General features: G+C 47.4%; 2 protein-coding genes across 3 annotated transcripts; both read right to left on the reverse strand.

The window, feature by feature from the left end:
• Window positions 1-858: 858 nt before the first annotated feature.
• On the reverse strand, window positions 859-3,185 carry LOC136473578 (transcription factor BHLH6-like). Of its 2 annotated transcripts, none has more exons than XM_066471230.1 (5): window positions 2,913-3,185; window positions 2,581-2,815; window positions 2,245-2,487; window positions 1,836-2,006; window positions 859-1,262 (listed from the first exon to the last, which is right to left on the reverse strand). In XM_066471230.1, exons 1-5 carry the CDS (start codon window positions 2,984-2,986, stop codon window positions 1,152-1,154), a joined length of 834 nt encoding a protein of 277 aa, XP_066327327.1. In that variant the 5' UTR covers window positions 2,987-3,185; the 3' UTR covers window positions 859-1,151. The 2 variants fall into 2 exon arrangements, with proteins under 2 accessions (XP_066327327.1, XP_066327328.1); XM_066471231.1 differs by having other exon boundaries at window positions 859-1,250; window positions 2,913-3,180.
• A 5,655-nt stretch (window positions 3,186-8,840) lies between these two features.
• On the reverse strand, window positions 8,841-11,989 carry LOC136473579 (protein SMAX1-LIKE 4-like). The gene is made up of 3 exons (XM_066471232.1): window positions 10,474-11,989; window positions 9,910-10,135; window positions 8,841-9,762 (listed from the first exon to the last, which is right to left on the reverse strand). The coding sequence occupies exons 1-3, from the start codon at window positions 11,934-11,936 to the stop codon at window positions 9,100-9,102; spliced, it is 2,352 nt and encodes a 783-aa protein (XP_066327329.1). The 5' UTR covers window positions 11,937-11,989; the 3' UTR covers window positions 8,841-9,099.
• Window positions 11,990-12,683: the final 694 nt, after the last annotated feature.

A 12,683-nucleotide genomic window follows, 5' to 3' on the forward strand; every position in this document is an offset into this window, starting at 1 on the left:
AAGCTTGCGAGTAATCAACCGATTCCCACGGTTATCCCGAATTCCTCACCGACCCGTCAACCTCGGCTTGGACCTATGGAGACACCGAATCAACACCGAAGTGGAGATGATGAATCCTGCCGACGGGGATTACGAATGTGATCGAGGTGACACAACCGACGGATCAACAGCTTTGATACCAATTGTCATGAATCCGCTCGCAAATTCAGACAGGATAACTAGAATCGGAGTTAGAGATTTGGGAGAGCAGGGAACCAGAGATAGAACAGCAAGAACAGAAATGTCAGGAGGAAGGATTCTATTCAGAGAAGTTCTGTTTCAGTTGTTTGATACTGACTCCATCCATTACAAGGCATTATATATGCCCGCACGGCCACGCCGTCAAGACGCCAAGCCAAGTAACCGACTCACAAGTAGTAAGGGCGCTAACAGAATCACAGCGCTCAGCAGGATCGAATGACCCCACGCTTTCATCAGACTTCCCAGCCGTAACGCCAGTTGTCGGATGCCCAACAGTGACTCCGCCCTTCCTTGCCACCTTCTTGCTTATCCTGACAACCCACCTCTAAAAATCCAATTTTTATAAACGGTTCATTTGTTAGGGCTCTCGAAAGACATATTTAGGGATATTTTTTATGGAGCCGCCTCTATCTAGGAAAAAAAGATAGATATCTAAAAAATATTTATAATATTGAAAGGAGCTTTTGGAGATACTCTAACAGTTAACAACCCAAAAATTTCAAAGATCACCCGAATGCATATCCGAAACTCACAGGCCATCCAAACAAACAGTCATCCATATTCCATACTTGATTCAAGAAATAATCACTTGATAATAATTAAAGGACACATATAAAATTACAAACTCGATATGGCATACGTATGGTCGATCCTTCTCAATATTTCAATAAGATGCATTCTTTTGCATGCAAAGAAAAAAAAAACTATTGGGAACTTAATTCAACATTCATGCCATGGAGACCAAATTAATGCTCGTATGTAGGATGGAAAGAAAGCTTAGATTGCTTGTCAGCATGAACCAAAATTTCGAAAGTGATATCACGGTTGCCAGAGTTCTTGTTACATGAGAACATGATTATTTATAACTAATTGAAAGACCGGGAATGCATGCATAGTATTCCACAATTCTCTCAGTAACTCGTACTAGTTAGTGGACTTCCTTCGATATCAAGTTGGGATATTGCTGTCTCGATCATTTCCTTCATCTCTGTCTGATGCATTTCTTCTTTCTGGATGAATAACTACTTTGGGTTAGCACAAGTGTTACATGAGCCGACTACTTGCATGCATACAGTAATAAGAATACAAAGAATATAATAAAATGCGTATGCAGGAGCACGAAACAAAACATAATTATTATCAATATGACAATTTTATAGAAATAGAGGAAGTTGAGATGCTCTATGTTCGCAGAAAGGAGACGAATGAGAGGCGGTGCATTTATATGTAGAGAGATGATTGTGTTTCATGAGGGTTTACTGCTTCAAAGAGTCAAGGCAAGAAATTTCAAAGAATCTACGATCGAAATGGTGTGGTGGCAGTGTAAAACCATGGCGCCGTAAGTTGAATACTATGAAAAGCGCGCGCGTTCCTACTGGCTGGCAGTGAATTTCAAATAATCTAACACTGCACTTTGGCTCTTTGTTTGATTTGATTAATAAATACTACTGGTATGATGAGAAGGAATTTTCTTTTTTGACTTATTTTAAGGAAAAAGAAGGTAATGAAAGCAACACTCGAGTCTATCCTTACGGCCTACCCCCTACGTCACCCGTGTGACGTCAGGAACCAAGGGGCGCAAAAAAAGGCGGTACCTGGACGAGTGCCGTGTGCATCACGGTCCCCGACGCGACGGTGACGTTGGCGGCGATGACGCGGAGGTGGAGGCCGTCGAGCGCACGGCAGACCTTGGCGACGGCGTCCCTCCGGTGGGTGCAGGCGACGCTCACCACCAGCACCTTATCCCCGGCGCCCGACACCCTCACCTGTCGTTTCAGGAAACCGACGGGGGTCGATCGATTTCGATCAGTCCAGATCCAGACAAGCTAACCGCCGGCCGTCGGCGCGGCGCTGTAACAGGAAAAGCATCCAAGACAGGAGTACGTAGACATAGATTGGGTAGCGTCGGCCGGAGCCGGACGGTCGCTTGTCACCATTACTGCTCATTCCGCCAGCTCGTCGGGGCACGCAATTAATTAGCTAGCCTGTTTGCTTACACCGTACCTCGAGAGCGTCGACCGGCGGCGAGGAGGAGCGTCTGTGGGACGAGAAGGACGGGTTCCGTTTAATCTTCTTGGTCGGCGACACGGCGCAGCCGTCTTGCGTGGATGGCGTGCCGCCGACTACCAGATGGTGCGCGTTCGCGGCGGTGTCGAGGAGGGCTATCTCGGCGAGCAGCTGGCGCTCCAGCTGCTGCAGCTGCAGGACGTACTCGACGGCGTCCTTGATGATGGAGGCCTTGTCCATCTGCAATTCATTCCACGGACAAGCATGAACAAGCAATCAAGGGCGTATGTATGCATCATGCATGGGATGACTCAGTGACCATGCATCCTATACCTTGGTTATGTTTGGGACGACGCTGCGGAGGGCGTAGAGCCTGTCGTTGAGCCTCCGGCGTCGGCGCCTCTCCAGGACGGTGACCATGTTGCAAGGCCTGCCCTCCCTCTCCGCCCCATCCCCTGCGGCCGTCGCCGCGGAGAAGTTGGAGCCGGCGTCCGGGGCGCTGGAGTAGCCGTCGTGGAGCTGGCCGCCGCCGGACACCGCGGTGTCGCCGTCCGCCCCGATGTACAAGCTGCATGCACACAGGTTGACGATCCAATTATCCAGAGTACACAACACAGGATGGATGAAATGGCCGGCCGGGCAGACCGCAGAGGCGCGTGCATTACCTCTGCACCCCCTCGGAGTCGAGGCAATCCCAGAAGCACTCCAAGCTATCACAATCACCCATCGTCGGGTCCATCTCTCTCCCTCTCCACCTGGCCGGGTACGGTCTTGGTTGCCTTGCTGCTCTGCTGCTGCTGCTCAGCGGATGAGGGACGGGAGGGGGCGTGCCAGCTATAGGATGTTGCCGGCCCGCCAAGTCTGTGGATATCCGCGTGGCGGACCACTGGGACTCGGGAGTCCCCACGGCGAGGTGCCCGGGACCAGCCACCTAAATTCCATCCAATTTCTAGCCGTCGGATCTGCGCCGCGACCGGCAGCCTATTTTTACTCTATACCGGCGAAGTGATCAATTGCATCACGCCTTTGATGGAATTTGCGCGGTGAGGCGGCCATGGGAACTTCGCCTAATTGTTGTTGTCGCATGATTGGTTAGTCTAAAAAATTCTCTTGACTTTTTCTGATGACATGTCAGTCGGAAATTAGCTTATTGATAGTGAATTTAATCTCAATTAAAATTTTCTGATGACAAGTCCCTGTCCGATAGCATTTACCTTCAAGTTGCCGCACATCGACTGAATGAATGAATTTTGATGTTTCAAACTGGAGGCACTATCAATAAGTCATTGTAATAGTGGCTGAGACATGTCCCCTGCTATGGTATTATGGATAATTATTGGTAAATTAGAACATGATAAATGATATTAGAGGACTAGAGGGTGGTATTATCAAAATTATCAGCACCAGCAAGCTTGACTTGGGTGAGACTGAGAGTCTGTGACTACACCCAAGGTAGTCCAGTAGTAGTGAATTTAATCTCGCATATGGCAAGATCCTATTGAATACTTCCTTATTCATCATTGATCCAACATACCAATTTTAAAATACTACCTTCCTTTCCTTGTATGCTGGACTATTCCTTGTCAAATAACAGTCGACTATGTAAATCAGTTTGTGAAGCCCTCTTAATTATAAACAAAAGACAACTGAGATTTGTTTCTGCATTTGCCTATGCGGATGTTGGGTTCAGGAGAAGGAGCTCTTGCAGCTTAAGTGCGAGGCCCGTTTGTGTCAGTTTTGAGGAAAAGTTGCAGATCTTCAATGGCGTGTTGCTTAAGGTCAACAAGGCTACTATTAACATGCTTGGCAGGGTCGAGCCATATGTTTCATATGGGTAAGTTTTCTTAGCTTATTTAGTTCATGTCTTGCTGCTTTATTTTGATAGATCTTCCACTGGAAGTACACAGTTGAAAACAGATCATGCTTATTTTACTAGCAGTATGTTGGAGAAATCTGTAATGGCTTTTTATATTACTTCATCTATATGCAATTGCTAATTAGTAATTGAATGTCTTGCACTAGACTACTAATTTGCTTCCAAGAGAATTTATAGCGATTGTTCAGTTACCTATAGCTTGGGAATGGATGTTAAAAAAAATTTAGACATTGCTGGAACATTTTTTTAAGAAAGGTGCTTCAGTTAAATGATTCAGTTAATTGAGGAATCGATTAGTATTATGTTTTTCCATGTGTAAGACTGCATTAATACTGTCTTTATCCTTAAATGCTTCAGTTGAAGTATGGGTATGGATGTGATGCTTGCTGATTGCTAATTACCATGACTTTGGCAGGTACAAAATAGTGATAGTTGAAGGGAACTATCTATTACCATGCTTCCATAACTTGTTTTGCTCTGCCATATCTGAATAGCATTTCCAAATTCAATTTTCTGTAGTCTCAAGTTGACAGCCTTGCACTAGTTCATTTCCAAATTAATTAATTAACAATTATGTGTACAACACTTTTTTTTTCCTTTGACCTGTTTTGTTAGTTAGTTTTTCCAAGGTTCACAGAATCAAAATCACATGTAGCTTATGGTAGTGTCATCCAAGTGCATCAACTGATTCTTTCAATTTTTTTCCTGTATTCTTTCAAATTGGAGGACCTTACCTGGCTATATACTTCTGGGGTTTCATGTTTGTATTAGCTCTCCTGATGATGACAATATACCCCATTGTGATAGGTCCTCTGTTCAACAAGTTCACTCCTGTGAGTATCTTGGTTCAGTTGATAGCTCCAATGTGCTTCATCTGTCATTTAATTTCTCGTTTTCCACTAAATTAGCATGAGTTAAGATTGAATTTTGTGGTGCACTGATGTCAACAGCTTCCTGAAGGAGTCAGCTTCCCTCAAATTTCCTTTGAAAAAAGCTTTTCGTGGTAGATGGGTCTACTAGATCAAACCACAGTAATGTATGTTAATTACTCTATGTTCTGAGTCCAGTTTCATTACTTTAGTGCTTCTATTTGAACCATTGGTTCTCACTCTGTCTATGCATTGTTGCATTCTCACTCTGGGTTATAATTTTTTTTTCTTTCCTAGTAGTAGTTTTTGAAATAATGGAAGCAATCTCTTCAGTTATAATATAATGTTTGTTTGTTACAATGTAATGACAGATTGTGCTATACATGTGTTTCTGCAATTGTCAGCCCAAAACCTTTCATTCATACTATCAGAGGTATTATACTATGAGATAAAAAAAATTCCTTGTATTGCTTAGCTCCCTTCTTGTTTGTCTAAACTCATGTAGCATCATTTTCTATTTAGTGTTAGTCTAGGTGCTAGAACTCCGGAAGGTTAATTGTTGCCTGTTTATACCATGCAGCCTGCATTATATTAATTGCTTAGCTCCCTTCTCGTTTGTATAAACTCATCTATCATCATTACAAGTATGTACTTTGGGACCACATCCGACTTGCTGCCTCAAGTATGCACTGAGTGCTAATGCAAACCTTCAAATTTCTTGCAACAGTCCCACAATGGCTTCAGCATTTGGAACCACCTCGACTTGCTGCCTCAACTATGCACCTATCGGCTTTGCAGCCAAGAAGCACCTTCCCCTTGTTTCACCCTCACTTCACTGGTTTCGCTTCAGCGCAATAGCATTGCAAGTAAGTGACCAACTCCTCGCTCTAAGAATGGTTGGTTATGTTGAATAATTAGGCAATTTCTAGATTAAAATCAGAATATAAATCATGACAATCTCAAATACTAGTATAAGCATAGCTCATACACTAGTCATCAGATTAAATAGCATGAATATAAATACTAGTGAAAGCATAGCTCGTACACTAGTTAGATTAAACAACATGAATAGAGACACTGGATCACGGGGTGTGTACTTTTCGACTGTAGAGGAAGATGGTGTCGTTGGTGATGGAGATGCAGAGGGAGATGACGCTGGTGGTGGTGGTGCGAAATCGTCGATGAGCGGTGGAGGAAGAGCTCGGAGCAGCTGATGACGAATACACCGGGACATAGCACCGCCTGTCTTAGATGGAAGACGACCCATCGTGAAAGTTAGGAGCAGTCGCGTGAAAAGAGCGCTGCCCAAAAACCTTATTCGTCCTCTCTCTATGCATGATCGCAAGGACAAGGGTTCTAGAGACCTGCTTCCCCATCACCGATGCACGCAGGCGATCGAGAAGGAGAAACTACGGCGGCGGTGCAACAGAGAGAAAAGGCAAAAACCCTAGCTCAATTGGATACATTTTGGTAGGCAAAAACCCTAGCTCAGTTGGATACATTTTGGTGTGACCGATAGGCTGCTTATATCATGTCCAAGGCCCGTACCATCTTCATGTACTGCTTTGAGAATTTAATAAAAGCTTTCTTTATAAAAAAGCAATGCTTGGACAACAAAATTTCACTCCTCTGTAGTTGCATACAAATTTTCAATTTTCTCTATGGGGCCATTTGGTCGGGCTCCTACCTGCTCTGGCTCCCACACTATAGTGTCACTATAGCGCACAGGGAGCCAAAGTGAGAGGAGCCAAAACAAAAAAAAACTGGCTCCGACAGCTCCTTGTGTGTTAGAGAGAAACAACTTTTTGTGAACAATGCTGCTACAATGTGTGTGTGTCAGACCGGTGCCGGAGCCGGCGGAGTCCGTACCAAAGAGGCCCTATATATGGGGTTGGAAATGGAAATGGATATCAAGATTCCGAGGAGGCCCTATATATGGGGTTGAAAATGGAAATGGATATCCAAATTATCCAGCATCGATATCCGCTAAAACTTGTAATATGGATATCCATGTTTGTATCCGTTTGTAATATGGATACTAAATAGATGTATCCGAATTCGTTTTTAGTGTTTTTCTTTATGCAATTCCATATCCATATTCGATAATAACCGACAATATCCGTATCCGCAAAGAAAATAAGGTATCATGAACCTATTAAAAGTTTTCTCACCATAACGAGTGACCGATTATTAAATTTTATTATTACTAATGATGCATTAAAACCATTTAATAGTATATCTATAATAACTTTTAGTATTAATTTAAAATTATTAATGATACATAAAGATTAAACTTATTTTAGTATTTTTCTGATTTAGTTTAAACCTAATATATTTGTTGTTGTAAATTATTTTTATACTTTAGATTAGTTATTGATTTAAATTATTTTATATAATTTACATTTTAATGGTACATATTTATATAAATATAATATTGCTTGATTAATTGATTATTTCACTATTAAATATTTATTGATAACTATATTGTTTTTATGAGCTATCCTTGTCTATGTTATATACAGAAATACTTTAATCTCTACTTGTGTAATAATTTTGTAATCCTAAAAATTTGATAAAGAAAAATGTCTATTTATGTCTACCATTTTTATTTGAATTTCTTCACTTGACCTATTATTCTATTAAATATTATCTATTATAATTTAGTTTACTTCGATATCGGAGATTATTAGAAGTGGCTTTCATTAGTTCACTTTGGTTAACGATGAACTTAATATAAAATTTTATTCATGTATGTTGAATTTAACAATATACACTTAAAGTTGAGTTGAATAAATATCCGAATAGAAATCTGAATGGGAGACATCTGCTTTGTATTCATATTAAAAAACATCCATACCTGTATTAGTATTTGAATTAAATTATGGTAAAAGATAATATGCAGCCCGGTCACTCAGTCAGTATGGCCAACCACTGCCACGGTGCCACCGCAGCGCTCCGAAATTCCGACGTCTTTTCCTCTGCTTTTTCAGCGTGCCTGCAAAGTGCGTGCTCGCTTGCAAACAAACAAGAAAAGGGTCAGCAACAGGAGGGGTGAAAGACAGACGGGCGGCAGATGACAAAGAAACAAAGAGAAAGACGGTCAGAAATTTGCAGCCCCACTGCCACTGGGTGGTGCCTGCGCTCTTGTTTGCGTTGGAAGCCGCAATTCTCTTTTCGCTGTCACGCATTGCCGAGTGAACATGTACTAGTACAGTAATCCTACCCATGTTGGCTCTGAAAAATCACGGTTAGCAGGTATGACTCTATCCCAAAAATAATCATTGAGCTTATTTCACTAAATTTAGTAAGTATCAATATTTATAATATTAAATAAGTATTACTAAATTCATCATGACACATATTTTTATAGGATGCATATTTTGTGTTATAAATATGAATACTCTTTTTTATAAATTTTGTTAAACTTTGTGATCCCTAGAAAGTAGAAATGGTGAAGTACTACCAGTGTAGCTCTTGAAAGTAACTACTTTACGTCAAAAACTTGGCCTTTGTTCTCTTCAGATTCATGCAAATTTCGGTGTATTGAAAGTTTTCAACGGAATTGGTCATCAGTCAAATTTTACGGTGTTTCGATACTATTAGGATTTTATTTGTGTTTTTCCTTGTTTTGGAGTTTTTCAAATCATGAATTCAAAGCAGTTGCTATTACATTCGGAGGCAAAGGAGAACATCCGCATAGCGTAGTGGCAGGAGACCTGATGTTGAAGTGTTGAACCTACATGTCGAGAGGTTAACTCTGTGTTGTCAAAAAAGGGAAAAAGTCACTTGTACTATCTCAAAGGGTTCACGAGTAAACAAATAACAAGACTAAGAGATGGCGTGCCAATATATATGATCGATCTTGGTTGATAGTTTGACACATATATTTATCCTACATTATGGATGAACAAAAATTGGGAGCCAAAACAGCTCAGTCCACATGCATGTCGCATATGCGGCTATTCGAGCAGGAAGCCCAGAGCCGTCCCTGCTTCTCCTCTCCACGTTCCCGCCAATTCTGAAGTTTGAACGTTGCAAGCAGCAACGAGCCAACGACCACCTCTTGCTCCCTCCATGCATCTCCAGCACTCGCACCATCAACACCACTTAGTGATCGAAGTCGAAGGTCACAGCAGCGTGGCGATGGCTATCGAGGCTGTCGTCAGTCACATCACCACTGGCGCCTTCACCGTCGTTTGTCAAGTCGCTCGGAACGAGCTCGTCTTCACTGCTGCCACCGCCACCATCCTCCTCCTCCTCGTCAGCGCGTAGGTTCAGGTCAAGGCCACCGCCACCGCCACCGCCCATCCAGGGCTTGGACTCGCTCGGCATCCGGACGCTCTCCGCCTTTCTCTTGAGATCGCCGGACGGCAGCAGCTCATTATTGGTCCACAACCATGGGACGCTCTTCATGTCGCTGGATTTAGCTGCTGCCGCCACCTGATCTGGTTCCTGCGCCACCGGCCTGGCCATGGCCTCATCCATGCCCTCGCTCTCGTGGGGGTGGAACTCATCGGATGTCTCGACGGACTCCGGGAGTAGGCTCAGGGTGGTCTTGACGTCCTGCTGCTTGATCTTGCTCCTGCCAATGCCATGAAAGGTGGGAGCCTCCTCAAAGCTTAAGCACAGCACTGGGTTGCTATTGCTATTGCTATTGCTAGAAGAGGTGGTTGCATTTGCATTGCACGGACGAGTCGGTTGGTTCCACCGCGAGTGAACCCTCAGCTGGCAGAGCCGGCTCCATTTCCTCTTCAGCTCCATCAGATCATCCTGCATCAATCAAACGATGCGAAAAATGCCCTTGAATATGAATGACATCATTACTATTCAGACAACAGATTAATTCTTCCTGAATTTTCATATCAGCCGCACTTGCTAGTGTGTGTGTGTGTGTGTGTTTCTGTTTTATTACTGTACCTTGTGCGACGTCTGGGGCTCGTCTGCCTGCGGCCAGCCAGGGAAGAAGGTCAGCGCGAGATTGGTGCCTGCTGCCTTTGCTCTCGCAACCGATGCTTCATTTTCGTAGTACTTAGCGCATTCAGCACACAGGGTTGGCATTGGCACGCCATCCTCTTGGTCTTGTTTGGGTGCAAGATCCAGCAGAGGAAACTGAGCAGGTTGGGCGGCCTTGCCGTCAGCCGGGCTGCTAAGACAGCAGACAGCAAGAACAGATGCAACTATTACGCTTCAGTGTAGTATTTTTCATAACAAAGACGAAACAGTAGGCGGCAAGATTTATAGTAGTAGTAGTCGGATCAATATGAGTTGTGCATGCAATCAGATTATTTGCATTGGAGATTCCGAATCCTGCTAAGGAAATGAAAAATGAGAACATGTCCTCCTATTAATAGCCACTAGTCCAGTTTTCTGATTATTTCAGGCTAGTATGTCTGTCTACTCTAATGGATGGCCAAGCTAGCAAAGTGAGACACTCGATATGAGATAACACCCCTAAAATAAAATAAACAACAGCTTTGTCACCTTGACCTTGCTGTTGCAGCGCGAGGGCCGAGCTCCAGGTCGAGGCCGCCGCCAGCGCCAGCGGGGACGGACACCGGCTGCAGGTCCCACGTCACCTCCAGGGACGACCGCTGGCACCGCATGAAGGTCCCGTAGCTCGCGGCCGCCACCAGCCAGGCGCGCCCGCCGTGCGACGACGCGGCGCGGAGGCGGAGCTCGCCGAGCAGGCGGGCGAGCTCTGCGGCCAGGTGCGCAGCGGGGCTGAAGCCGCGGGCGTCGTCGTCGTTGCTGTCGACGGCCCAGCGCATGTCGCCGACGTAGATGACGAGGCCTGCGCCCGTGTTGTCGGTTCCAGTGGCGGCGCCGACGCTGCGGCGCAGGTCGGCCGCCCACGCGTCCACGTCGGCGCGGGTCATGAGCCGGACGTGGACGTGGGAGAGGTGGAGCCGGAGGACTCGCGCGCCGCGCAGCTCGTCGGGGACGTCGCCTCGCTCCATCCGCCGCATCAGCTCAGCGACGGACGCCCCGGCAACGGACGCGGAGTCGCCGACGACCACGGGGTTGGCTCGTCTCCCCCTCCCATGGCGCCGCGTCAACATCACCTCCAAGATCGCTCTCACGTCTTCCGCCTTGCATGATGACTCGGATTCCAAGGAGGGCGCTGCCCACAACGCGCCGCTGCCACTGGCGTGCGCCGGGAAGCCGCCGTAAGGCTCCAACAGGTACAAGTGAGGCGGTACTACTACGGCCGCGGCTGGAGGAGCAGGGGAGGACGACGGCGTCGAGGAGCAGTGGTGGTTGCCGAGGCCAAGCAGCATGGCGGCGCTCTCCTCCTCGAGGTTGGTCTTGACGGCGGCGCTGGAGAAGCCGGCCTCCCGCATGACCCGGCTTACGCTGGGGTCGTCGAGGATGGAGATGATGAGCTGGTCCAGCTCGACCTTGATCGTGAGCATAGGCTGCTGCTGCTGCTGCTGCTGGCTCGGAGAGGTGGACTGCGGTGACGGCTGGCTCTGCAACTCGACGCAGCCGCGGCGCTGGTTGGCCTGCGCGCGCTTGAGCGCGGCCACGAGCGCGTTGGACAGCGTCGGGCTGGGCTGTTGGAGGAGCGACGCCGCCAAGGAAGTGGAGGGCGAGGAGCCCATGCCCAACCCCGCATTGCCCGTGGGCAGGCGGTTGAGCGCGACGTTGAAGCAGAGCTCCAGCGCCCGGCACTGCGCCGGATGGGTCTGGGACTGGGAGCGGGACCTGGCGCAGGCGCGCATGAGGAGGCCACCGTAGGCCGGCGTGGAGGCGCCGGCGACGGTGGTGGTGGTGAAGAGCCGCGGCGACGGCGACGGCTCCGAGACCCCGAGCAGCGTGTAGGCGACGTGCAGCGGCGTGACCTGCGCGTGGCCGCGGCGGCGCGCCAGGCCCAGCGAGAGCTTGAGCACCGCGGCCGCCTCGGCGGTGAGCGACTGGTGCACCGTGTACGCCCCCGCCCGCATCGCTGTCGCTGTGCTGCGACACACCGCCGCTCACTTTGTCAGCAGCAGCTATGTACAACTACAATAGTAGCGTGTGTCTGTGTCACTCCCTGCCCTCTTTGTTTGGCCGTCAAGTGTAATCCTAGAGTGGATATAATAACCTGTGCTTAGTGGAGTGGCATTGCTAGCTGTGCGGACGTACTAGTACGCGCGTAGGAGTAGGAGTAGCTTTCTCTTTTGTGTTGGTTTTTTGAAGCTCAACTGTACAGTGTACAGAATAGGTGGCTTGCTCGTCCCTCCCTCTCATCTATCCGATCGGCGGCATGCTCTTTTCTTCTCTCAGACTATCAACAACACATACCCAAATCGTGAACTCATTCCATATTTTGGGTCATGCACAGTAAAAGGTCCCACACCTAAAACTCGCCGTTCTCTAACAGCCTAAACTAAAGTTCGTCCCTCTCTCAGTCTCAATTGGCGGTCGCGGGCGAGGAGGAGGTGCCGCGGGGGCCGAGCACTGACGGCGCCGTGGGGGCTCCCCGCCTCCCATGGCCGACCACCACCCCCTTGCCGGCGAGCACCCCCACCCATCGCCTACGACCTGGCCGCCACGGCACTGGGCCCGCTGCTGCTGCTCCCGTCAGAGCTCCTCCACGAGATCCTGCTCCGCCTCACCGTCCTGGAGCTCCTTCGCGTGCGCTCCGTGGCGCGCCCGCTCTCTAGCCTCATCTCCTCCCTGGACTTCCGCCGCCTCTACCACCTCTCCTC

Source organism: Miscanthus floridulus, chromosome 8, assembly GCF_019320115.1.
Source record: "Miscanthus floridulus cultivar M001 chromosome 8, ASM1932011v1, whole genome shotgun sequence".
In the NCBI taxonomy this organism is placed as follows: Eukaryota; Viridiplantae; Streptophyta; class Magnoliopsida; order Poales; family Poaceae; genus Miscanthus; species Miscanthus floridulus.